This window comes from Hippocampus comes, unplaced genomic scaffold (genome assembly GCF_001891065.2).
Source record: "Hippocampus comes isolate QL1 unplaced genomic scaffold, H_comes_QL1_v1.1 scaffold91, whole genome shotgun sequence".
Taxonomy (NCBI): domain Eukaryota; kingdom Metazoa; phylum Chordata; class Actinopteri; order Syngnathiformes; family Syngnathidae; genus Hippocampus; species Hippocampus comes.
In genome coordinates, this window is record NW_017805034.1 from 816,247 (window position 1) to 841,084 (window position 24,838).

Below are 24,838 nucleotides of genomic sequence, written 5' to 3' on the forward strand. Positions count from 1 at the left end.
GGTAATTTTTGCATCTTGTGCTTCAGCAAGCATTTAAAAAAAGCAGTCAATAATTCGGGTTGTGAGCAATCCACACCAAGTGAAAACTAGATGCAAAGATGAAGTTAGCAAACTGTCATTTGTGCAATCTAACAAAATGATGTGTGGCCAGGTACTCCTGGGTTTAAAATATGTACAGACAGGCACTTAAAAAGTCAATATCCCATAATATGTCCATTTTTTTGTCAGGTCCCTTTTGGAAATGAGCTGTCTTTTGGAGGATTAGTTTTGGTTTGCGATTCACAAAAAAGGGAAAATGATGGTTCAATGCCTCCTCTTTGCCAGCATTATTCCAACATGAAATAAGCTTCTCCATTAAAGCGTAGCGTGTGTCTTAGCCAGATTTGACTTTAATTTTTATGGATTCCCGCTGCAGGAATTCATGTGTATACTGCAAAAGGGGGGGATACATTCAAGACATGCTCACGTTCGGTGAAAATCCTCATAAAGCGACCATATCAAAATATTGTGTCGATCATTTTGTCCCTCTCACACCTTTTAAACCCTTTCAAACGTATTAAAATGCACGGTTTTGAGGTATTCCTAGGATTGCTTTCAAATCCGCATATAGCACAGGTTCATCGTACAGAAAATAGTCTCGCTATGTCTTTGCAGCCCTCCTCGAGTATCATTAAGGATGTCCCTGCCGACATACGGCACTAGCTTTTCCAGGTATTATATGGGTGTCCAGGGCGCGATTCACATTCCACTGCGACACCTTTCATCATACACCAAGGCGGAGAAGAAGCGCTGTCCTTTTAGACGTTAGCTGGTAATTAACCACCAAGTGCCAGCGGCTCCTGCAGCCCAGATTGATTTTAAAACCGACGCTAAGCCTCCTGATGGCTCTATTGAGCCAACACGGCTTGTGATGTATGATTCACGGGCTACCACATATATTCTGGAGTCTTTAACTGTAGTATTGCAACTTTTGCTTAAAATTACGACTTTTTTTGAGAAAAAAAAGGAATCCCCCCCCCCACACACACACACACACCTATGGCTTTATATTATTTTTTGGTAGGCTTAAACACTGCAAAATTATCAAGTCATGTAAAAATATATGTCTTAAGATAATTCTTATAAATATGACTCCTAAGATACAGGGTCGGATTTTGTACTCGTGTGTGCGCGTGTGTTACCTATGCTAGCGCAGGTACAAGGTGATGTTTATTTGGTGATCTTCAAGGTCGGCAACGGTGGGATTTTACTTTGCAGGTTTATTGTATCCCTCTGGATTTGGGCACAGAATAACTTGATGACCTTCTCTGTTCACTTGCCCTTTCCCATCGTCCCTCTTTCAGTTCTCTTCGGCCAGTTTGTGCTTTTCCAGACGTCGCTAAACGATGTGGTGGAGATCTACGACGGGCCCACTCAGCAGAGCACGCTGCTGTCATCTCTCTCCGGGTCCCACTCCGGTAAGGACTGATGGATGAGTATGTTGATGGATGAAAGCGTCGTGGTGGTAAGGCCAAGGGGGCGTCGGCGTTGGAAACAAATGAAACGTTATCTCGTTCCAGGAGAGTCGCTGCCGCTGAGTTCGGGCAATCAGATCACCGTTAAGTTTACGACCGTGGGGCCAGAAACGGCAAAAGGCTTCCACTTTGTCTACCAAGGTCAGTCTGTCCCCCCAACCCCCCCCCCCCAAAAAGCACCCTTCCTATGACATTCTAATGTCTTCTTAACGTTATGATCACTGCAGATAATCGAATCAATCAAAACTAACATTGTCTCCTTGTCATTGTCACCAGCCGTGCCACGCACCAGCTCCACTCAGTGCAGCTCGGTCCCAGAGCCGCGCTTCGGCCACCGCCTGGGCAACGACTTTGCGGTGGGCTCCCTGGTCCAGTTTGAGTGCAACCCCGGCTACATCTTGCACGGCTCCACCGCCATACGTTGTGAGAGCGTGCCCGACAACCTGGCGCAGTGGAACGACAGCTTGCCCACTTGTATTGGTAACTAAGCAACCCCCCAAAAAAAAATGCAACGCACTTGTAGTAGTAACTCGATGTCAACTATATTCTTGTAAAATGATATCCTCCTCTCAGTTCCCTGCGGCGGTGTGTTGAGCTCCCGTCACGGCACCATCCTGTCGCCCGGCTACCCGGAACCGTACGACAACAATCAGAACTGCGTGTGGAAGGTGTCGGTCCCCGAAGGCGCTGGAATCCAGGTAACTGACCTTGCGTATCATTGAATTAGAAGCTGAGCAAGCAGGGATGCCGAGAGGAGATAAGAGATTATTAGGCGGGATGACGGGCAGATGGAGGGAGGGATGGACGGTTAGCAAGCATCCCGGCACGAGCCGATAACGTCTCATACGAAGGAGATAACGGCCGATTGTGTGGCAAACAGAGGCACTCTCAAAGTACTTCAGAGATAAACTGTCACGCGTGTCAAATCAAGAGAGGTTGTTTTGGGCAGACACAAATTGCATGACATGAGGCCACTTTTTCTTCATGTTATTTCTTCATTGTATTTTTTTTCATCTCATTTTAGTAAAGTATAATAGTGTTGATTTCATCAACTTGGTTTAAACTTGATAAGATGCCTCCCCCTTTTTTTTTTTTTTTTTTTACAGAGGTACTGCATATGCATTTTCCTGTAAAATTGCAACTTACAATCTCACAACACTTTTCTTGTAATATTGTGACCAATTTTCACAGATTTATGACTCTTTCTTGACTTCAGAGGTTTTTGAAGTGGTTCTTGTAATAAATAAATAAACTTAAAGTAAATATTCTCACAATCGCCATTGGTCAGCGAATGAAATTGTGATTTGGTGATAACGGGCAAGACCAACGTTCTCTCTGTTCAGGTTCAGGTTGTGAGTTTCGCCACGGAGCACAACTGGGACTCTTTGGATTTCTACGATGGAGCGGACAACCATGCGCCGAGGCTGGGAAGCTACTCCGGTAAGACATTTATTCCATCATGCTCATGTTTGCTCGAGACTTTTGAGGGAACACAAGAAACACTAGTCTTAACAAATGGTAGCATTGCATATGGCGTTACAGTTGGATTGTCTCCAAACCAAATGCACGTTGCCTTTGTTTAGGCCATGCAACAGAATCGGCTCGACCGGTAATTATTTTTAACGATGTGTAATGAATATGTAACTGGGCAATCTTGTTTGATGCTTCAGAAAAATGGAGGGGCAGGAAAAGGCGAGGACGTAATGAGTGTCAGACATGATCATTCAGTTATTCGCGTCATATTTGTTAACAAAACACACCGTACAAAAGCAACCGTATGACTAAAAAAATAAAAGATCGATTATTCACACATCATTTTTTTTTCTTGTGAAATTATTTCTGTAATCTGGACGTTTCAAATCAAAGTTCATGATTTTCCTAGTAGATTTTCTTTATTTGATTTTATTTTTTTAATTTTTTTTAGTTCCATCTTGATTTTAATTCAAAAACTTCATTCGACCATTTTTTTTTATCTGGCCAGCCAAGAGTACCACAAATGTACAACTCTTCATGAAATCCTTCCAAAATAATCATTAGCGTAAAACTCACACCGTTAATTATGCTGCGTCATCCATTATTCAGTCAGCAAGGAAAAAATATCTTTATATATTTATAATGCTCTGTCATGATAATAAATGAGCTTTCCTGTGGAATGGGAAAAGGAACAGCGGGGAGGCTAATTAATTCCCCTCAATCGCGCCAGCCAATCATATCCATCAGCTTACAAGAACAATAGCAACAACAGCAGCAACAAAAAACAAAAAAACAGGGATGCACTGACATCGTCAAACGGGTTGCAAAATATCACAGAGCAATATTAACACGGATGCGCAGCAATGACGTTTTCGTACTGAGTAGCTTAGCGGAGGTTAGCGTTCCGTAACATGAAAGGGCATCACGAGGCAGAAACACGGTGAACTGTGACAGCTTGGCTTCAGACGTTTTTTTTTTTTTTTTTTTTTACTTCGCAACTAGGTCAGGCCAACATTTCCGCTTTCAAATAAAACATCGGCCTCAAATGAAACAACAATTTGCGATACCCTTGCATCTCCTTCCAGAGGAGGAGAGAATGTCTTTGTTGTTGTTTATTTTTCTGCCAGGTTGTCATCAGTGTGATCAGGTGTCTTTTTTTTTTTTCTCATGCTTCCCCCCACCCCACCTTCTCCCAGGCACCACCATCCCGCCACTGCTCAACAGCACGTCCAATAACCTCTACCTCAGCTTCAGCTCCGACATCAGTGTCTCTGCCGCCGGCTTTCATCTAGAATATACAGGTATCAGCCCATCACAGTGACACAGTGGGGATTATATCAAGGGGCACGTGTGACAGTGCCCTACCAGATCATATTTTTTATAGTCGGATATTCAAAAGCCACAAACGCAATTTGTTGCTTCACGCTGGCTGATGTGGATGATGTCTCATAAGTGATAAATGGAAAGGGAAAGGAACTGATGTCTTTATTTTTTTCTTGCAAAATGAATGCTTAATAGTCATAAATGAAAAAAAAAACAAAAACTATTGGACTTTTTTTTTTTTTTTACTTACATTATTCAACTCTATTCGTGTAACAATTTTATTCATATAAAGTTAAGCAACTTTATGTGCACAAAATGCCTTTTTCAGCTATCGGTCTGGAGTCGTGTCCGGAGCCCCAGACTCCAAACTTTGGCATAAGACAGGGCGATCGTTTTATGGTGGGCGATGTCGTGCAGTTCTCCTGCGAACAAGGATACTCTCTTCAGGTATGTCCGCATTGACTTTTTTCTTTTTGTTTCTCTCACATTATCCTCCAAAAAGTTCAAATTCATTCTTGTAAAATAACCACCTTTTTTTTTAATGTAAAACAAAGACATCATCCTCATGTCTCTGCTGTTTTATAAGACAATTGTAGCCGATGTATTTGTGCAGTTCTCCAAGGCTATTCTCTCCAGGTGAGCCTGCGTGCTTATTACTCAAAAAAAGAGAGCACATTAAAACCCCGTATTAAAAAAAAAAAAAAAAATGTTTTAAAGTGTCTCAGCTCATCCTCGCTTTTATTAATCCCCTCGGCTGCACAAAGCAAAAGTACTTAAAACAGTGAATCAGAGGGAAACGTCACTACATCCACTCTGCTATGAATAATACATGTCTCTACCTCATCTCTGTGGGTGAGAGAAAAAGTCCAAATGCCATTAATCAAGTTTGCTACGCTTTCAAACTTAATTTCTTTTTCTTTCTTTTTTTTTTTGTTTAATCGTTGTAGGGAAATGCTCACATCACGTGCATGCCAGGACCAGTTCGCAGATGGAACTACCCGGTCCCTCTTTGTCTTGGTAGGTAACACGTTGTCATCGGTACCGGCCACAGCAGATGCCATCTTGTCGTCCTTTGCCGCGAGAATGCCATACCTCGAATAGACGTCTCCTGTATCGACCTCTGGAGGAAAAATCGAATAGAGACCCTTCAAAACCTCCTTTTAGTTGGAAATAACTACTCGTGATATTGTCGTAAAATCTGTTTTATTCGGGTAAATCTTATTAGTTTGTCAAATGAGGATTTTACCCAGTGCTGTTTCAACATCTTTATTTTTCTTTGAATGACAAATTATGAACAATATGGATTTTTTTTCCTCATCAATTATGTCTTCATGCTTGTGAAAATGCGTCTCTTTTTTAAAAATATCATTATTTGCGTAAATTGTTTTCCTATAATACTCAAAATTATGTTTTATTTCAACATTATTGGTATTTTGAGGGAAAATAACTTGATTAGCATCAAACGAGAAGAGCATTTTATCAATTCTCATCGAAAGTAAGATGGGAAATATATATAAATATTTTTTTTAAAGGCGAATCCTGCACCCGGGTTCCGTTGCTCTAAATCGGTCATTAGCATCATTAGCGTTCCAGTTCGCACTCACCCCAACACAGTTGCCCAATTCACATTATAGTTGCGAAAAGGTTGTTAGCATGCTTGTTGTCAGTGTTGTTCGAATGTCCATTTTCAACTTTTGAATAATGCAAGCAGCAGTCGTGAAGCAATGCCCGACGTGATTAGCTCTCAGTGTGAGTGAATTTTAAAGGCTGCGAGGGGAAATAAGTGCTCTTGGTCAGCGTGATTGCCCATGAGCTGCCACTGATGCATCTAAATTGGATGTTTATCTTTGACCTTGCGCTGCAAATTAATTGGATATCGCGTCACTTTTTTTTTTTTTTTTTTTTGCGCGAGTGTGACGAGGAATCCATTAAAGATTCCATTTGCCATTTAAAAAAAAAAATGCAAAAAAAAAAACCAACTCAAAAGGTCCTTTGTGCTATTATTTTTATTGTGTGTTCTGCGTGTGCGCTTGCAGCTCAGTGTGGCGGGGCCCTGACGGACGTAAGCGGTGTGATCCTCAGCCCCGGTTACCCAGGCAATTACCCCAGTGGATTAGATTGCACTTGGACCGTCAATTTACCTGTCGGTTTCGGTGAGAAACTTTTGGCCTCATTTTTTTTTTTTTTTTTTTTTTTTTTATAAATCCCCCATGCCACGCATGCCCAGAGCCTCGTAGTCAATCTGATCAAGTTTTCTTTTCATATTTGCATAGGAATCCATCTGCAGTTTGTAAACTTTTCCACGGAAGCCATCCACGACTACTTGGAAATACGCAGCGGTAGCCTGGAGACGGGCTCGGTCATCGACCGCTTCAGCGGTCCGCTCATTCCCAGAGCTTTGTTCAGCACCACGCACCAGACCAGCTTCTTTTTCCACAGTGACTACTCGCAGAACAAGCCCGGCTTCCACATCACCTTCCAGGGTAAAATGTGGCTCCGATTTCCAATAAAAATGGACGCCAGCTACCACGTGTCATACAGTACAAACATTTATAGATGTGAAAACATGGAATACAGTATAAACGTGTCAATTCCAAATACGTGTATATGAAGAAAAAATCTATTTTCGAAGACATGAAACAAACAGTTTAGTTGGGAGTAGTTCATCAAAATCAGGACATTATCAACTCGCACTAAATATATATTTTTTAATCACGATATTATGATTTATTCTCTTGTTGCATATCGAAGTAATCAAAGCCAAAACAGTTGCTCAAAACCGCAGCCAAACCGGTCGCATGGTTATTGAATTCAAACAGTTTATTTGACTGTAACTTGTAATGAATGTTTTCATCCCGGCCATTGAAAATAAAACAGGTCGTGACTTTTGAAAAGCTAGCTGGAAATTGCGTGCATAACGATCCACGTGGGCGGCAGGAATTCAGTGATTAATTTTGTGTTTATTCTCTAAGGCACTAAAGCGATGATTATTTTATTAACCAACATAGAAATGTGCACAAACAGATTAAATTTGTTCAAGCTTCTCTTCATTAATGTGCAAATTATTTTGTAAAAAAAAAAAAAAAAATCATGATTGCCAAACCCCATAACGGTGTGCTTAGAACCACCAAATAATGGCTGGTTACTAGAATTTGATGTTCAACAATACAGTGAAACGGTCACGCTCACGCGACATTTTCACATTATTTCTCCAATGGTTGAAATTGTGCAGCTTCAGGATGATTTGAATTTTGTTGGAGTTCATCGCTAGAAAGGTCGAATTTGACACCCATTTAGCGTGGATGCCGTGGCATATAATTGCCTTCCTTTACTTTTGTGTTTGTAACTTTGGATTCTTTTTCTATATTTTTCAATGCTTTTCTTGTCATTTCCAAGAACATGTCAGTAATTTTCATTATTCCTTCTTGACAATGCGTCCAAGCATTCAATTCACTGCAAAATGTGAATGTTGGCTATTCAAGGGCATCGCTATTACTATTTTCAACATCTTTTTTTTTTTCAGACTTGTTTATGGGCCAGCCATTGAAATACTTTTTATACAGTTATTTTACAATAATGCTATGTGTGTATTATATGGGTTTTTTTGGGGGTTTTTTTTCTGATTTCATTCTAACTTTCCTAATGGAAGAAACCACATGGTTCTCCTGCCATAATGTGGAGGACATGTCATCTTTTTGGTTTACCAAATTAGGTACCACTGACAAATTTGGGATTGATGTTGTCTTTTTTTTTTTTTAAACAGCCTATCAGCTCCAGAGTTGCCCAGACCCCCGGCCGTTCCGGAACGGCATCGTGATCGGCACTGACTTCAGCGTTGGCATGACGGTGTCCTTCGAGTGCCTTCCTGGCTACTCCCTCATCGGGGACGCTTCCCTGACATGTTTGCATGGACTCAGCCGTAACTGGAACCACCCGCTACCTCGATGTGCAGGTTAAAAAAAAAAAAAAAAAAAGTACATAAAACACTGTGACAATAATATTGTAATTAATATCCGCTCAATTAGCTTTATCTCACGATGCAGCGCTACCTGTTTGATATGCACAGCGGCTCCCATTCAGAACCCGACAAATGCAATTTTTATTTGGACTGTTTGATATGGAAAAGTGCCGCAATAAAAGCGGAAATAACGGCAAATGCAATTAGAGGGAGCACGTGTGACCTGTAGCATTACAAAAAAAAAAAAAAAAAAAAAAGATTTATTAGGAAAGGCACTAAAAGGAGTGTTGTGATACCACTGCAGTTAATTGCAGAGGAAGAATCATATCTCTAAGCTATTATAGTCTTATTTTATTAGGACTTTTATCCAAGTACCGTTCGAGTGGCAATTTTGAGGACTTCTGGTTTTACTGTATGTCCCTTAATGTGGATTATTCCCTCTTGGGGTGGTAAAACAACACCAATAATCCAGCTAAACACCATTGGGGAGCTGCAAAAAAAATGGAAATAAATACAAACGTTGATGAGGTTGAAGGCGCCGCGTGGCTTAAAAAGTTTAGTAAAGCGTATTGCCCAGTGGTCATAACACTAAAAATGTGCGTAATGTTTGCTATTATCATTCCTTAACAGCTCTTTGTGGTGGAAACATCACCTCACTAAATGGAACTATTTACTCTCCCGGTCACCCTGAGGAATACCCCAACTTCCAGGACTGCGTGTGGAGCGTGAGGGTCCCACCCGGACACGGGATCTACATCAACTTCACAGTTCTGAGCACGGAGCCCATTTATGACTACATCACCGTGTGGTAGGTCGCCCTTCCCCATAGTGTCATCGCAGCTATTTGCGCTTTTTGTGGCGTAACTTCAACTTTAAAGAGGTCCAGTTCCGAAACATCACCAAATGGCTTTTTTTTTTCTGCTGATCTGTTTTCATCTTAAAGTACGACAACCATAAATCTCAGAAATGTTACAAAGCTGAAAAAAAAAATAGACGACCATAAATCTTGCAAAAGTGATACATCTCAAAGTAAGAATCCAGTAAAATAAGACTCGCGCACCTTCCACAAAAGACACTGCGACCATAAATCTTTCCAAAGTACACGTAAAACAAGACAAGCATAAATTGCAAGAGCGTTGCACAGCTTCAATATGACAACTGTGACGTCCTCCAAAAGTCATCCATCTTAATGTCAGACTACTGTAAATCTCACAAAAGCTGCATAGTTTAAAATGAAACGACCGCACATGCCACGAGAAATGCCCAGCCTAAAGTGAGACGAACATAAATCTCTAAACTATCTCAGAAATCTCCCCGCCAAAAAAACCCAAATGCATTTCAAAACACGACTTCCTACAAGCTCAGAAAAATGTCAGAAATTCAAATCTGACTGTAACTACCGGTACCGTTAATCTCAGATTGTGTAACTGAACTTGAGACAACCATAAATTCCACAACAATGGCGAATACCATGACCATAAATCTTCTGTACGTTTTTCATCTTGAAGTGAGCCGACTGCAAATCACACAAAAGCTGCACAGGTTAAAACAAGACTGCCATGCATCCCTTAAAAGATGCCCAGCTTGAAAGTAAGACTGCCATAAAGCTCAGACGACTTCCCCCATCCCGAATAAAGAATTGCACATCATCCACAAATGTCAAAAGTTTGAGTGTGGCCACCATAATCCCAACAAAAGTTGTGCAACATTAAAACAAGATAAATCGCACAAAGCGGCACAGCTCGAAAGAACACTTGAGACCACATCCTCAAATCCCACCAAAGCCGCACACCTTAAAACAAGACGACCCATAAATTTAGCCCCGAATCTTGATCTGAGCTGTGCAACTCAAAACCAGGCCATAAACAAGACTGACGATCCCAGAAAAGTTGTGCAGGTTTAAACAAGACGACTATCAATCTTGTACTGTAGCAGAAGTGGAAAAGCCAAATCCCTAACGCGTTTGTTTTGTTTTTTGTTTCCTGAGGATATCCACTTTTATGCCTTTCACTGACTCTCGGTAGCTCTATTGCAATCTGCTGATGACACTGTGGCGCTCTAAACTCAGTGGCCACTTGCTTCACCAAACTAAATTCACCCAGAACGCCCACTATGCCAAACTTTGTGACATGAGCGGACATCCTTTTCATTCATTCATTCATTTTCCGATCCGCTTGTCCTCACAAGGTTCGCGGGGGGTGCTGGAGCCTATCCCAGCCGTCATTCGGGCAGTAGGCGGGGGACACCCTGAACCGGTCGCCAGCCAATCGCAGGGCACACAGAGACGAACAACCATCCTCGCTCACGCTCAGACCTAGCGACAATTTAGAGTGTTCAATCAGCCTGCCATGCATGTTTTTAGAACGTGGGAGGAAACCGGAGTACCCGGAGAAAACCCACGCAGGCCCCGGGAGAACATGCAAACTCCACACAGGGAGGCTGGAGCTGGAATCGAACCCGGTACCTCTGCTCTGTGGGGTCGACGCGCTAACCACTGGACCCACCTGGCCGCGAGTGCACATCCCAAATTCAAAAAAAAAATCTTTTGAAAATGTTTGACTTGTATCCCGCGCTGCCCTGTAATTAAATTAGCCATGCCGTCTTTCCGTGAGTGTTTAGCTGAGCGAAATTGCATACGTGTGAACCAATTGCTGAAATCACATCAAGGGAAAGGCGCTGACACTCGCATCATCACGCCCGCCGCGGCAAAACTGTCTCTCGGCGGGGAGTGCCGTCAGCGTGGGGGGAGTGCCATTTGCGCAGCGGCCCTCCTCAGGTAGCGAGCCAGATGCCAGCCGTTGAATTTCTCTGTTAATTGGTCTCATACAGGGAGCGATCATATTTGCTGAGTCCTCGCTTCACGGTCTGCATCCGCAGGCCGGTTGAGACGTCTCCCGCATTCTTAATGTGGATCAAAGGGGAACCGATGGCGCCTCTTCCCCGAAACCTCGTCACATGTAATTAGACGGATCCAGAGTGGCTCAAATAGCAGAGGGAAGTGGGATGTCATGATGACGCTTTTTAAATCACGGACACTGCGCGCTGTTTTAGTCAATTTCGTCCGCGCGGCTCGTCGGCAGGTGCTTGTTGTGTTCCGCAGAGGGCCTGGGGGTTGACAGATGACTTCCTGTATGCTAACTGACGCTGCACTGGAAAATGACGTCCCGACACACCGATGGCATTTTAATTTTAGGACCAAAATGGTGCATCCCACCAACATTTGAGGGATGGGAGTTTTTCGTGTGTCCTTTTATGATAGCCATGTCCACCCAATTTTGTGTTGAGGGAAATTTCTGTTGCGGGCTGTTTTTTTATTTTCGCATTCCAAAACCACTGCATTTATTTGTAGCATCACATGATTATTTGCAGTTATTTTACGTGCATTTTTGACGGTTCAAATGGCGATGCTTCTAAATCAAACAGTTGACCATAAAGTCAACACCGACTTCATGCATCGGCTCGTGAGTAAGCGATGAGGGGGGGGGGGGTCACTTCTTACAAACTTGAACCAGCAACACAAAATCATTACTAATATTTTACACATCACCATAGTTTTAGCCAGAGCCTGAAATAGAAGGAGAAAAAAAAATATTTCGGTTGAGGCACAATTTCCAAGGAGTCATGTTCCATTGACCAAAAAAAAAAAAAAATGCTCACTTCCAAGCGGGTTTGTATTTGGAAGTGAGCATTCAGTAACTGCCAATGCGACATTTTGACGAAACAAAATGCCGTCGGAGAACAACAGTACAATGTCCGTGAACTTAGTCCTCGCGTGTGTTTTTTGGCGGCATCCTCACAAGGGCACTTTGCCTGTATCTTTCGAGGCGGTGGAGCACTTTCCAGCTTTTATCTCGTAAATATCATCAAACCTCTTCTACTCTCGTGTCTTGCCTATTTCCTGACAACAAATGACCACTTAATGAGGGCAATAACTTAACGCGGGTGTCCTCTTCCCCCAACGCTTTATGACGACGTTGCGGAGCAAATCGTAACTTATTTTTCTGTGTTCACTGCAGGGATGGTCCGGATCAATCGTCTCCTCAGATTGGCCAATTCAGCGGCAACACGGCACTGGAGTCGGTCTACTCCACCTCCAACATCATCCTCATCAAATTCCACTCGGACTTCTCCGGAGCTGGCTTCTTTGTTTTGAGCTACCACGGTAAGCGACGACGTTGTCGGTCGATGACTGCGATCTGTTTTGATGTTGTGGATTATTCAGCTTCATCCTCGTTAGGTCACTGGCCGTTGTGCCTGAGAGGGTTGAAGCATGGCTCCACAAAGAACAATTTAAAGTTAGAGTGGATCGAAACCCGGTTGGGTCGGTGTTCCTTTGCGTCGTTTGCTCGTTGTTGCCAAGAAGGGAAATGAATTGTTTTTGTAACCGCAGAGCGTCTGTGTGGCAGCAAACTTTGCCTTACTCCTCCACGCATACTGTGTATAGACTTATAATATCCTTTACGACTCATTAAAGTCGAAAACGAGTTGGGCAGCCATTACTTTGACTTACTTCTTGCACTCGAAATGTTCCTCAAACAAATGTTGCTTCCGTCTCCGCATTTCTACTCGCAATGTCCACCACAGCCTCTTTGGGCAGAGCACTACCGTTGCTTGGACTGAAATTTTTGCACTGTCCTTTCTTCTGATTGTTCCCAAGTCCGTATTTTCCATTGAGTCAAAAATGTCCAACAAACAAGATGTGTAATTCTGAATTGCTTCATCATACCAGTCTTAAAAATCAACCCTCCCATGTGATTATATTTGACTTAATTGCTTCAAGGGGTAGTCATTTAAGACAACCCTTTTAGGCATTAAACTAGATGGGTTTAAATCACTTGTAAATCATGATTTATTTTTTTTTCTAGATCTATTGATTCACAATGCGGTTGTCAACTCAATAAAACCACATTCTTCTGAAAGTTCTCTATATAAGGGTAGACAATGGCTGTGACTTCCCATTTCGGCACAACATTGGTTCTGTAATTATAATTCATCAACCCCCGACAGTCGACATGTTCTCAAACAATTGTTGTTTGAGTTGCTACATCCTTGACTGACAATTTGTGAGGCCTCGGTGTGCGTGATGTACAATAGCTGTTTTGTTTTGTTTTTTTTTTCCTTAATCTGAAAAGTCAACATATTGAGTGTGGTGCTCGGGGTGTTTTGCCTCTTTTGACTGTGAGGCACACTCTGTTCTTTCTGCAGCGCTTCATGTAATTAGTCACTTTGCTTCTGTGTGAGCCTGGAAACTTTTCATGCCGGGTCATGTGACCACCTGGCTCCCGTTTGATTGGTGAAATTGAAGTCGAGCGTCACCAATTGTTGCCTTGGGTTGGTGAAAAGAGTCATGTGACATCACCTGAGGTGAAAGTCTCTCTGCCAAACCAAATCATGGACACAAGAATAAAAGTAGAGAGTGTAGCGTAGCTCAGTGGGAAGGAGTAAAAGATGTTTCTTCTTACCACGAATATTCAAGTAAAAGTAGACTCAAAAATCCCGCAGCCCTTTTTCAAAGGCGAGACTGCTCTCAAGCGGGCCTGCGTTATTGCACCAACTCTGTCCGCCGTTTTCATCACCATGGTCCTCAACCTGAACAGCCCCAACCTGCCTGAGGGAGACTAACTCAGGATTGACGGTCGGCTCTTCAATATGAATACTTTCAGAACAAAAAAGCAAGGCGCTCACATCCCGTATCACGGAGCGCCAACGTTCGGATGGCAACACGCGAGTTGCTCCCTTTGAAGCCAACCTTCAAAATGTCATGAATGTTTTTGTCAGAACCCACCTGCTCCTGGGGGCTTGACATCAACATCAAGAAAGCTCAGATTCCCAACCAACCAGCTCTCGACACCCTCTATGTGGACGACAACGCACAAGAAAATCTACCGTAGCAGTCTTCTCTGCTCAAGAGCTGTCATTGATGTCGAAATTCAGCACCGCATCAGTGCCACTTTTGCTAGGGTTACGAATGGACATTTTTGAGAATCATGACAACGAAACCAAGACCAAACTTATGGTCTATTAAGCACTCGTTGGAGTGGTATCAGCAATCTGTGTCTCTGCAAGATACTCCTGATGCGCTGGGAAGATAAACAAGAGGAAAGAGAGCTCCGGCACCAAAAATACTCCGCAAACTCAAACTTCAAAAACCACGGCAACCGCCGACTGGCATGGACAAGGCTCATCCAACTTAAAACCTGCAGATTAACAGAGCCACCAACTCGAGGACAGTCCTGCTCGTTTCGAGTGATTGCCCATGAAGACTCTGACACGTACTATGAATCCAAAAAGTTACTAAAATGGCGGCACAACTCGCCACCACGTATGGCTTTTTTCTGGCAATCAAAATGGTCCCCAAGCACAACTCTTCTTTTGTTGCATATTTGCTCATGTCCTTGACTTCTCTTTGAGCTGCTTATTTATTTTTTTTCCCGTCATTCAAAAAGTTCACCAAACAAACTGGGATTTTGTTATTTGCATGTCCATATCCTTGACTCCACATTAAACAGACAACGAGTAGAGTTACATCTTCCTTCTTATGGTTCTGCCCAAATCAAAATTATTTATTCATTTATTTATTTATTTAGCTAGCTAGCTAAATAAATCAACAGCTAGCTAGCTAGCTAGCTGTTGATTTTTCTGGCTCTTGCCAAGTCGCTACAGTAAATCCAGCACATTCATACATTTGAAATTCTTGCCCAAACATTGCACCTCTCTTCGTATGTCTACTTGTCATATCCTTGGCTACCCGTTGAGGCAAAAAGCCGGGCCTTAAGAGTGCACAATACTACTACAGCAGCATTATGGCGCGATGGTCTTGTAGCTTGTGGACCACATTGAACATCATTTTAAAGCTTATAGTTGCTCTCTTGAATTCCATTACATTCATCTCTGAGATAAATATGATGTCGTTTTTTTTTTTTGTTTTGTTTTGTTTTTTTTTTTTTCTTCCTCCTCAAAAGATGCCTTTCGGGGTGGAATTTTTAATTAGACACAATCATTTCTCGTGACTTTCCTGACTTTGTTTAACCTTCACAGCATTGTTTTCACGCACACGCACACACACACACACACACACACACACACACACACACGCACACACACATATCCACCCTCTCCTTCTCTCTCTCTCTCATACATATACATGATGATCTCCTGTCCTCTCCTCACAGCAATTTCCAGAGGTTTGTGGTGATTGCTCCTCCATGCAAGTGTGGGTTTTTTTTTCGACACTGTTTTATACAGATGTCAGACTCATAATGAATCATCTTGGTAGGTTGTGACTGTCGAGAAAAAGTCCCATCTGTTGGAGGGTTTAGAGGGATTGTTTTTTTGTGTGTGTGGTTGTGTACTGTAGTAGCTTGCAGATGGTTGAAAAATAGGACACTGCTTGTTAGCGTTATGTACACAAAAAAAGTGAAGCTCCACTTAATTTATGTGTAGTACAAATTGTGCAGCTGTGCCTTATTGTTTAACCAGAGACTGGAAAGTTTTAATTTTGTCTCTAAAATGTGATTGATAGCGACATTCTTGAGAATTCACCTCCTACAACCAGCTTGACTTCTGGTCGACGTGTCAATCATGAGCAGACCAAAAAGCAAATCGCCGTAGGCCATGTCCGAACATTGGAAAACTGCCATTTTTGTTTGAAGCAGTCATATTGGTATACGATTGCCCATTTTTAAGGATCCTTCATAGGTGAACTTGTCCTAGATTTTTGTTCCACCTGTTATCAAATTTTTAACCCCTGATTCCTGTTTCACTCGGTAACATGAACTATAACCGTCATGACTATCACTACCTTAAGACTAAACTAAAAGGGAGGAGACATTACCTTGACCTCGAGATTGTCTGACTGCTACCAAATTTTCGGCACCAAAGACAATATAACTTGGCATCATGACATTTTGAGACGTGTCCCTCACGTGGAGACCCACAAAAATCAACAAAAAAGAGCCCAGGCATGAAAAGAAACACAAAATACACCATTTTGAAGCAGACGTTTTAGAGACAGTTTGGCTATTGTCTGGTGTCTTTCAAAAATTAGTTAATTTTTGAAAGACACCAGACAATAGCCAAAAAGAGATTTGGTTTGACTGCTATGAAATGTCAAACCACGTACACAAGACAGACGAGCGACGCAGAATTGCTCATCGTTCTACTTTTCACCATCGCGTGTGGGCAGAGCAGGGCGGCGAAGTTTGATGACTCGCCTTAAAAACGTGAAAACGCTTCGCTCTCCAAGGACAGTTCAAGACAACAAAGAAGCTATGAAAATGCTTTTGAGATCAGTGAGATCAATTGCTTCTCTTCGGGGTCTCGTGCACACGCGCGCACACACACGCACGCACACACACACACACACACACACACACACACACACACGCGCACACACACGCACACACACACACAGGGCATTCATTTAAAAAAAATGCAGTCTTCAGATACGCACAAGAGCAGCAGATACTTATTGGAAGGTTTTATTTTCATCGTCAATTTCATCCTGACTTAAAGCCCTCAGCGCTCTCCCTTTCTGTATTTTCTCTCTGGGCCACTCGCTCGCCGGGTTACTAAGTGATCTATGGTCTTGCAGTCGTATTGATTGCAGCCTCTCAGCCCGGTGGCTGTTGCTTTTTATGATTCAAGACAAGCAATGTATTTGTGTGGCCACTCCGGCTTCTTTGCTGACCTAACCGCACGCGCAATAGGGAGTTCAATCGGAGGGTTAAGTAAAGCATAAAGCAAAATAAATGGTGCATTTTAACCTCTGCAGTGCCTTTTACATTCATACGTTTTCCTCTGCTGCTCCCTCTTTCGGCCCTGTGTGTCATCCATCTTCCAGCCTACCAATTAAGGGTCTGCCAGCCCCCTCCGGAGGTGCCCAATGCTGACATGCTGATGGAGGACGGCGAGTTGGAGATAGGTGAGTCGTCCGCCTGTCCGTCCGCCCCCCCCCCCGCCTCCAGACATGTCACTTTGATGGCGTGCTGCAAATGAGACACTCTGAAGACCACGGAAGACAATTTATTTTCAAAGGACACGAACAAATAACTCGCCGTGCCTTAGCAGTGCGCAATCACAACTTGTATCCGAAAAATCTGAAAATCAAAGAGAACAATGCTCAGTTTCCATTGGGGAGGTATTCAACAAGTATTATTGAAAAAAGGGAAATGTACCTCAGGCCATCGCCTCCTTGTCCATCACCTTAACCTTGCATCCTACTTGCTTTTAGGTGACATCATCAGGTACAGGTGCCATCCTGGATTCTCATTGGTCGGCAGCGATATTCTCACCTGCCGCCTGGGAGAGCGGCTCCAGATGGACGCGCCGCCGCCGACGTGCCAAGGTCCCTCCTTGGAATGTTCAACACCGTGCCATACCTATGAGAAGATTTCAATCAAAAATGCTCTTTTTCTTTCGTCTTCAGTTCTGTGCCCCGCTCACGACGTGCGATACGACTCGTCGGGTGTCATCCTGAGTCCCGGTTGGCCCGAAAGCTATCCCAATCTGCAGATGTGCTCGTGGAGCATCAGCGTGGAGAAGGGCTACAACGTCACCATCACCTTTGAAAGCTTTCACACGGAGAGAGAGTTTGACGTGTTGGAAATTTTTGATGGTAAAAAAAAAAAAAAAAAAGTTTGCATTGCTTTTACTCTACATTATATGAACGAAAGTCTTACCGCACAGCCATCGCTGAAAAGAACGATGAGTGTATTTTACATTACCCCATCACCCAAAGTTTATCAAGCCCCTTCCCGTCCGTCTTCCACACCTCAGGTCCATCCGCCAACGACCCGACGTTGGCCACGCTGAGCGGTGACCTACCGACGCCCTTCAACATCACCACCTCTGGGCACCAGTTCTTGGTGCGCTGGTCGTCGGACCATGGCACCAACAAGAGAGGCTTCAGAATTCGCTATGTTGGTGAGTACCAAAGTATGTATCCCAACTTTTATTTTTACTACTAATTAGCATTATCACGTTGCATGGAATATTATCGGAGAGGCAGACAGAAGGACGACCGGTTCCCAAAGCGAAGATCAGGGCTGTAAAATGGCTCCCGAAAAAATTTTTACTGTCACATTAGTCAAATTTGTGAGGGAACACTACACAAAAAAACGCAGAATATGACTATTAAAAATAACTTGAGCACATTAGCCTCACTTCTGACCGCCTCTCAAGCAGTTGAATGCACTGTGTAAGGTCCGCTCTCTGTCCAAGCGCATCCCGCGGAGCACAGATGGCGCCACTTTTTTTTAGACAGTTGGACTCGAATGTTTTGTCCGCTGAGGACCCTTTTCTCATGTAATGGGATTTTATTCAAGGATTTTTTTGACAGTGAAGGGGAGAATGATGATACTAAGACCTGGTTAGTTCCTCTGACCTTTCAGTTCATGCTCTTGTTGGTGATGAAGGAGAGTTGGAGCAGATGTTTGTGACGTCCCCACTTGGTAACTCTTGCAGTACAGCAGAGCAGAATGAGTTTGAACTGAAATAGTTGGATCATAAAAAATATATATACTTGGACCTATAAAGCGGCCACACCAGCGGACTGTCCAAAGGGAAGATGCTTTTTTGGGGTGTTAGCAGAGCGAGCTAGTGAGCTAGCTCACTGCACGTCACCATTGGACTGGAGAACTGCTGATGCAAACAATGCCGCTCAAGTTCTGAAATAGCACGGCAAGGACAACTCGTGCCGAGACCCAAGTGCACTGGGTCTCTGCTTTAAGCCCCCCCCCCCCCCAAAAAAAATCTGTGAAAAATTGAAAAAAGCTTCATGGTATTTAGCTACAGTTGAGTGGCACTTTTCAGCAGTCATTTTCACACAAATGTCATGTATTTAGAAACAAATCTGAATTTATTTGACAGGGTTTCAGTTGGGGTTGTTTGTTTTGGTTTTGGTTCGGGTTCTTAGTTCGGGTTGAGCTTACTGTTGTGTTCAGGTGTTTGTGTGAGTGAGTGAACTTCTCTCCAAATACAAGTAAGCTGCCCTCCAGCAGACTTCAGGCTATGCAACCTGCAGAGGGACTTGAAATCCCGCCCTTTAATTATTTTCCCACTATCGTCTCGATCTGTTTATGAAGTTAGCTGCCTCTGAGCAAGCTTCAAAGCTGATAGAATACGAATATCTCGTTTAGGTTCGAAAGCACACAGTCACTGAGGTGAAGTTTTAATTGCCAACAACTGGCACGTGACAAAAACATGCTGATTAGCACCGAGTTGTTTAGCTCCACTACACCTGATAAAGTACATGAAAATAAAACTCCTGTTCAACAAACCCCAAAGGGACTTATTTAAAAGTACAACATGATCAAACCGGGCCAGCAAAGAGCTGATGGTCCACGTGAAAGTCTTCGACACAATTAGTCTCTTCATGTCATTGCAGAGTTTTTACGGTGTTAATGATGATAAGCTTCGAGGTTGTTAACAGCCGCTGACAGTGTCTCGAAGTAACTGCTTCCCTGCAAGTCGTTCTCATCACGTGACGTCAACTCGTCCCTTTTTTGGAATTGTTCCGTGCAGCACTGTACTGCTCCACGCCGGACTCGCCGCTGCATGGCTCCATCTCGTCGCAGACGGGCGGCCACGTCAACAGCGTGGTACGCTGGGCATGCGACCGCGGACACCGCCTGGTCGGCAACGCCACGGCCACCTGCCGCCGCACGCCGCTCGGTCACCATGCCTGGGACTCGCCGGTCCCCGCCTGCCAAGGTGTGTGCGAGGGAAAATTATTGTTATTATGAATTAAAACAGTACAGGACCAGGACTTGATTCAATTCAAATGATGACAAATTAAATACTAAGAAAATGGTTGAAATACAAAAAAAAAAATTTTTCGACAACGAAGAAACAAACTTTGATTTTGATTCACATGCACTGTACATGAGTAGCAGAGCTCAGTTGAAGTGATCTGAGAGCCGGATGCACACACTCACTCACTCTCGTCGTCCTGTGCCATCTGTTTTTAGCCAAGCAAAAAGAAGACATCAAACCGGCATGCTTGAAAGACATCAACGATGCATTAAGTCCACATTTGAACCACTGTGTGTACGTGCGCTCGTCTTTCTGTCCTCCCCAAGCTGTCTCGTGCGGAGCCCCCAAGGCGCCGGCAAACGGCGGCGTGGTAACAGCCGACTACTCGGTGGGAACGCGCGTCTCCTACTTCTGCAGCGACGGCTACAGGCTCTCCAGCAAAGAACTGACGTCCGCCATCTGCCAGCCCGACGGGACGTGGAGCAACCACAACAAGATCCCGCGGTGCTCAGGTCGGTGCAACGGAAAACCCCTCTTGGCGGAACCGTCGTTTGTCACCATACTTTCGTTCATGACTTTCTCTCCGTTCTGTAGTGGTGGTGTGCCCCAGCATCGGCTCCTTCTCCCTGGAGCACGGCCGCTGGAGGATCGTGAACGGCTCGCACTACGAGTACAGGACCCGCATCGTGTTCACCTGCGACCCAGGCTACTACCGCTTAGGACCCGCTCACATCCAGTGCCTCCCCAATGGCGTGTGGAGCTGGAAGAATGAGAGGCCGCACTGTCAGAGTGAGTCAATATGTTTTAGGTTTTGCGGTTGCGGTGGTGTTTTGAGTCACCCCAGAAAACTTTTTTCCTGTCGCGATTGCTTATTTCCGCGCCCCGTCTTTGTCAGTCATCTCCTGCGGCGAGCTGCCGTCCCCGCCCAGCGGCAAGAAGATCGGCACACAGACGACCTTCGGGGCGACGGCCATCTTCGCTTGCGATGCCGGTTTCATGCTGGTGGGCTCGGCCGTCAGGGAGTGCCTGTCATCGGGGCTTTGGAGCGGAACCGAGTCGCGCTGTTTAGGTACGTGGATGTAAACGCTAATTAGCGCATCACTTCACAAGGAGAGAAGGCTCTCCCGTTTGAGAGAAAGCTGGATGTTTCTTGACTGTCAAATGAAGACAGGTATTAAAAGTAGCTGAGATGACCCCCTGGGGGAACCCCACCCTCCACCTTCAAAATAAAAGCCAGGCACTGACAGATGTTATAGCACCCAAGAGCTGTTCGGTGCCACATAAACAGCATTTAAATTCAACACCAGGTTTTTTTTTCTTTCTCCGAAACAGACTTCGCTGAAGATCAATGCAAAGAAAAAAAGAAATTGAATTTTCCTCGAAGGAAAGCGCTCCCTTGTCCTTGGTGGTTTTCGCTCGTTCCAGCTACTCCAAGAGGCGAAGGGGAGAAAGAAAATACCACTTGAAAGTGTTTTACGTGATTTGACTCTGCATCTAATATTTATTTTCAGATTAGGCCGTGTTCAAGGCAAGTTGACGTTTGCCTGACTTCTCATGACTTTCGAAGAATATTCCAGAAACTTTGTGGCATTCCAGTGTTGCAACGAGGAGAACTCCCCCCTCCCCCCCCTTTTTTGACGTTTTTGCTGCCGTCCCAGCCCTCTGGTGTTTAATCATGATCAAAACACATTACGAATGATTTGTTATTACATCAAACTGCGATTACATTTTTAATTTCACACAACCCCGAAGATGTGCACGCATCACAGTTTGGAAATGCTAATTAGTCATAACTTTATGAGCTTTAATATTCATTTCAGTTCGGGCCTCTTTGTTGCAGATGCAATTTTTCCCAGATTTTTCAAAACTGCGCACCGCCTTAGATGTGCCGACAGAACTGGTGCAAATAATTTTTCATGTGTTTTGATCATGATTAAATATGAAAGGGCAGGAGGGTGGGGGGCCGCCCTCTCATTTTTAATTATGATCAAATCATATGACAAATTCGTTGTTATTGTGGCAAACTGACATGACACTTTCCATCTCACTCACCCCCCGGTGGGGTCAGCACACCACCGTTTAGGCTGAATAAAAGGAAATTCTATACTGGTAGCTAGCTGTAATACAATATACGATACGGTTCCTCTTTGTGTGCTCTGGAGTGTTGCAAGGCGCCATTTCCCCCTAATTTGTCAAGGCGTTCCTGATATTTCATGATCAAAACACACGAGACATTCGTTGTAAATCCACACCTTCCCCTGCGGGGTGCTCGTACCAATTTGTGAATTCCCAAGCAAAATAATGGGAAATGTTTACTCATAACGACATGAGTTGCTGGCGCTCTACAGTAACACTCAAGCTAGTGTCTCGACGGCTCTCGAGTGTTGTAGCGTGTGTGCGGCATCAAAATGTTGGGAACGGCAAAGCGTTTGTTTTGATGGCGTGCTTCATATTTCGGACTCCCGGTGGCAGCGAGTTACACCTTGTTCAACTTTTCCTGAAATTTTTCAAATTGCTCACCCGCTTTGACATCCAGTCAGTTTAGCCCCCCCCACCCCACCCAGTGCCCTCGTGTTTAATCACAATCAAAAAGAATTTATGATCAGACCCAACAAATGTCAAATAATCCCAACCAGCCAAATTGACATGTCGCAATCATCGAATCTGACTTGTGAGAACCCTTTTGTAAACAATGCGTTTCATCGCCTTTCATTAGCCGCCTTGCGTGCAACTGAGCGAATCAAGTCGGAGCGCGCGAGTTGAAAAGGACAAGAATCCCAATCCAATTAGGCAACCCATCTTCAAAAGAACATGTGTGCCTCCCTTTTTTTTTCTTCTTCTCCTGGAAACAACACAAAGAACCGCCGTGCATCTGTAGAAGTGCTTGCGGGCCAATTGACCATCTGAGCCTTTTTAAACTGCTAAATAATTGAGGTTTTTCGCGGATTCCCAAATAGTTTGCGAAGGCAGAAGGGTTCTTTTGCTCTCTTTGATATTCGATTGTGCCGAAAGGCAACGGCTTCTAAAACCAACCAATCGGGAGCTGCTTTCGTCATCCATTCATCCGTTTTCTATATCGCCTATCCCAATCTTTGACTCTGTTTGGTTTGCGACCTGTACTCCACCTGTTCAAGTCGTGACCACATACTGCAGATGAGTGATGTGCAATGTGACGAGCAAAAACATATGATGCAAACCCAATTTCGTCCTGGCCATCTAAGCTAGCCTGCTGTTATGTTTGTCTGGCGTGGATACAGGATGGGGGCATGGAAGTCGACCTGCAAATTTGCCGACTTTTGAAGTTTTATCGGAGGACGATAACGAGAAGTGGAGGAACAGAGGAGAAGCGTCAGTCAAACAGGCCAAAATCCCGATGTCAGGTTAAAAGTTGCATCGAATGTGAGAGTGTAGAAATAGCTGTCTTGAATACAGATTCAAACATTTGCATCGTGGTAGCCACTCTGTTTCCGTGGGTACGGCATACTTGAGTACTTCTTTTTCATTCTTAGGGTCACCAAGAAACTACCATGTTACAAACATAGGTCTCGATGGATCACCTCAGGGACTTTGAACTAATGAATGGTCCGTCGGCCCGCCGCCGCCTGTGTTCTAAAGCCGCAGTAGCCTAGAATCGCCGTATTCCGACTGTCACGGCAAATAAGCCTTGAATTTAGTTGGGTTTTACCCAGCATGTGTGTTTGTGTATGGTGTTGTTTCTGTGCTGCAGCTGGTCACTGCGGCATCCCGGAGGGCATCGTCAACGGCCAAGTGATCGGGGAGAACTTCGGTTACCGCGACACAGTGGTGTACCAGTGCCTTCCCGGCTTCCGACTGATAGGCTCTTCAGTTCGGATTTGTCTCCAGGACAACCAGTGGTCTGGGCAGCTTCCCATCTGCATACGTAAGCAAAAAAAAAAAAAAAAAAAAATGATGATGAATCTCATCAACCTCCTTGGAGGATCTGTCTCCATGACAACCTTTTGAGCCAAACTGCCACCGAGCTCCTAAGACAACGCGCGACTATGTATACCATACGCCGCATCTGCAGAGGCTTCATTATCACATTATGTTCCATCTGTTCACTAAGGAACATCCATATGCGGCGCTTGATGCACTCACTGCACCACACAATCAAAATACATACTCTTGTCATAGAAGGCATTTGACTGGTGCTAACGACTTCCTTTTTTTTGCCGCGCTCTTGGATCTGCAAACAGACTCAAATCAACCGGTTGCTGCTCTCGCCTCCAAAGTCTTAGTTGACTTGTGATGTGAAAGGAATCCTCTGTTCGCCGTAGTGGTTCTCAAACCGCACGCCATAAACTTTGAGGTCCGCAAAGTAATCTGCAGTAAAACGTACATATGTTCATATTAGGACTGGTGTGAAGTGAAATTGGAAAGTTTCTTCCACTTGAAGAGGTCATGAATGGATAGGTTGGAACATAAAAAAAAAAATAATAATAATAATAATCATTCCCGTGGCTTTTATAGAGTTGCACACGTTAGTTATGTTTCCCCGTCAGCAGGACTCGGGGCCACCGTGTTTTTCCTTAATTTGTGAGCCCTGCTGCAACTTTGGGGGGAGCTGACCCAAAAGCAAATATGATTTTTGAAATACTTAATGAATTTGTTCTCAGTGCAACATGTTTTTTTGAATTTGTTTCTGCAAGGCAAATGATCCCTTCAGTATGGAAGATTAGTGGCACACACAAATTCACATGTGCGTGTTTGATGGCATTAGGTGAAATTTGGACGCGCACACTTGTGATTCTGCCTAATTTAAAAAAAAAAAACATCCCATTCTCTCATGTCCTCT

The 24,838-nt window shown here is 43.9% G+C and overlaps 1 protein-coding gene across 1 annotated transcript in view; it reads left to right on the plus strand.

Annotated features, from left to right (window-relative positions):
- csmd3b (CUB and Sushi multiple domains 3b) overlaps positions 1-24,838 on the plus strand; it is a 207,296-nt gene that overhangs the window by 159,846 nt on the left and 22,612 nt on the right. Inside the window, exons 34-55 of the mRNA XM_019863576.1 lie at positions 1,344-1,457; positions 1,560-1,655; positions 1,791-1,994; positions 2,088-2,212; positions 2,858-2,954; positions 4,184-4,288; positions 4,639-4,757; positions 5,258-5,327; positions 6,347-6,463; positions 6,584-6,793; positions 8,074-8,262; positions 8,899-9,076; positions 12,285-12,430; positions 17,111-17,191; positions 17,501-17,614; positions 17,696-17,884; positions 18,046-18,192; positions 19,792-19,980; positions 20,349-20,534; positions 20,617-20,811; positions 20,918-21,091; positions 23,750-23,923. Coding sequence (XP_019719135.1) covers positions 1,344-1,457; positions 1,560-1,655; positions 1,791-1,994; positions 2,088-2,212; positions 2,858-2,954; positions 4,184-4,288; positions 4,639-4,757; positions 5,258-5,327; positions 6,347-6,463; positions 6,584-6,793; positions 8,074-8,262; positions 8,899-9,076; positions 12,285-12,430; positions 17,111-17,191; positions 17,501-17,614; positions 17,696-17,884; positions 18,046-18,192; positions 19,792-19,980; positions 20,349-20,534; positions 20,617-20,811; positions 20,918-21,091; positions 23,750-23,923 — 3,219 coding nt within the window. The remainder of the gene's footprint in view (positions 1-1,343; positions 1,458-1,559; positions 1,656-1,790; positions 1,995-2,087; positions 2,213-2,857; positions 2,955-4,183; positions 4,289-4,638; positions 4,758-5,257; positions 5,328-6,346; positions 6,464-6,583; positions 6,794-8,073; positions 8,263-8,898; positions 9,077-12,284; positions 12,431-17,110; positions 17,192-17,500; positions 17,615-17,695; positions 17,885-18,045; positions 18,193-19,791; positions 19,981-20,348; positions 20,535-20,616; positions 20,812-20,917; positions 21,092-23,749; positions 23,924-24,838) is intronic.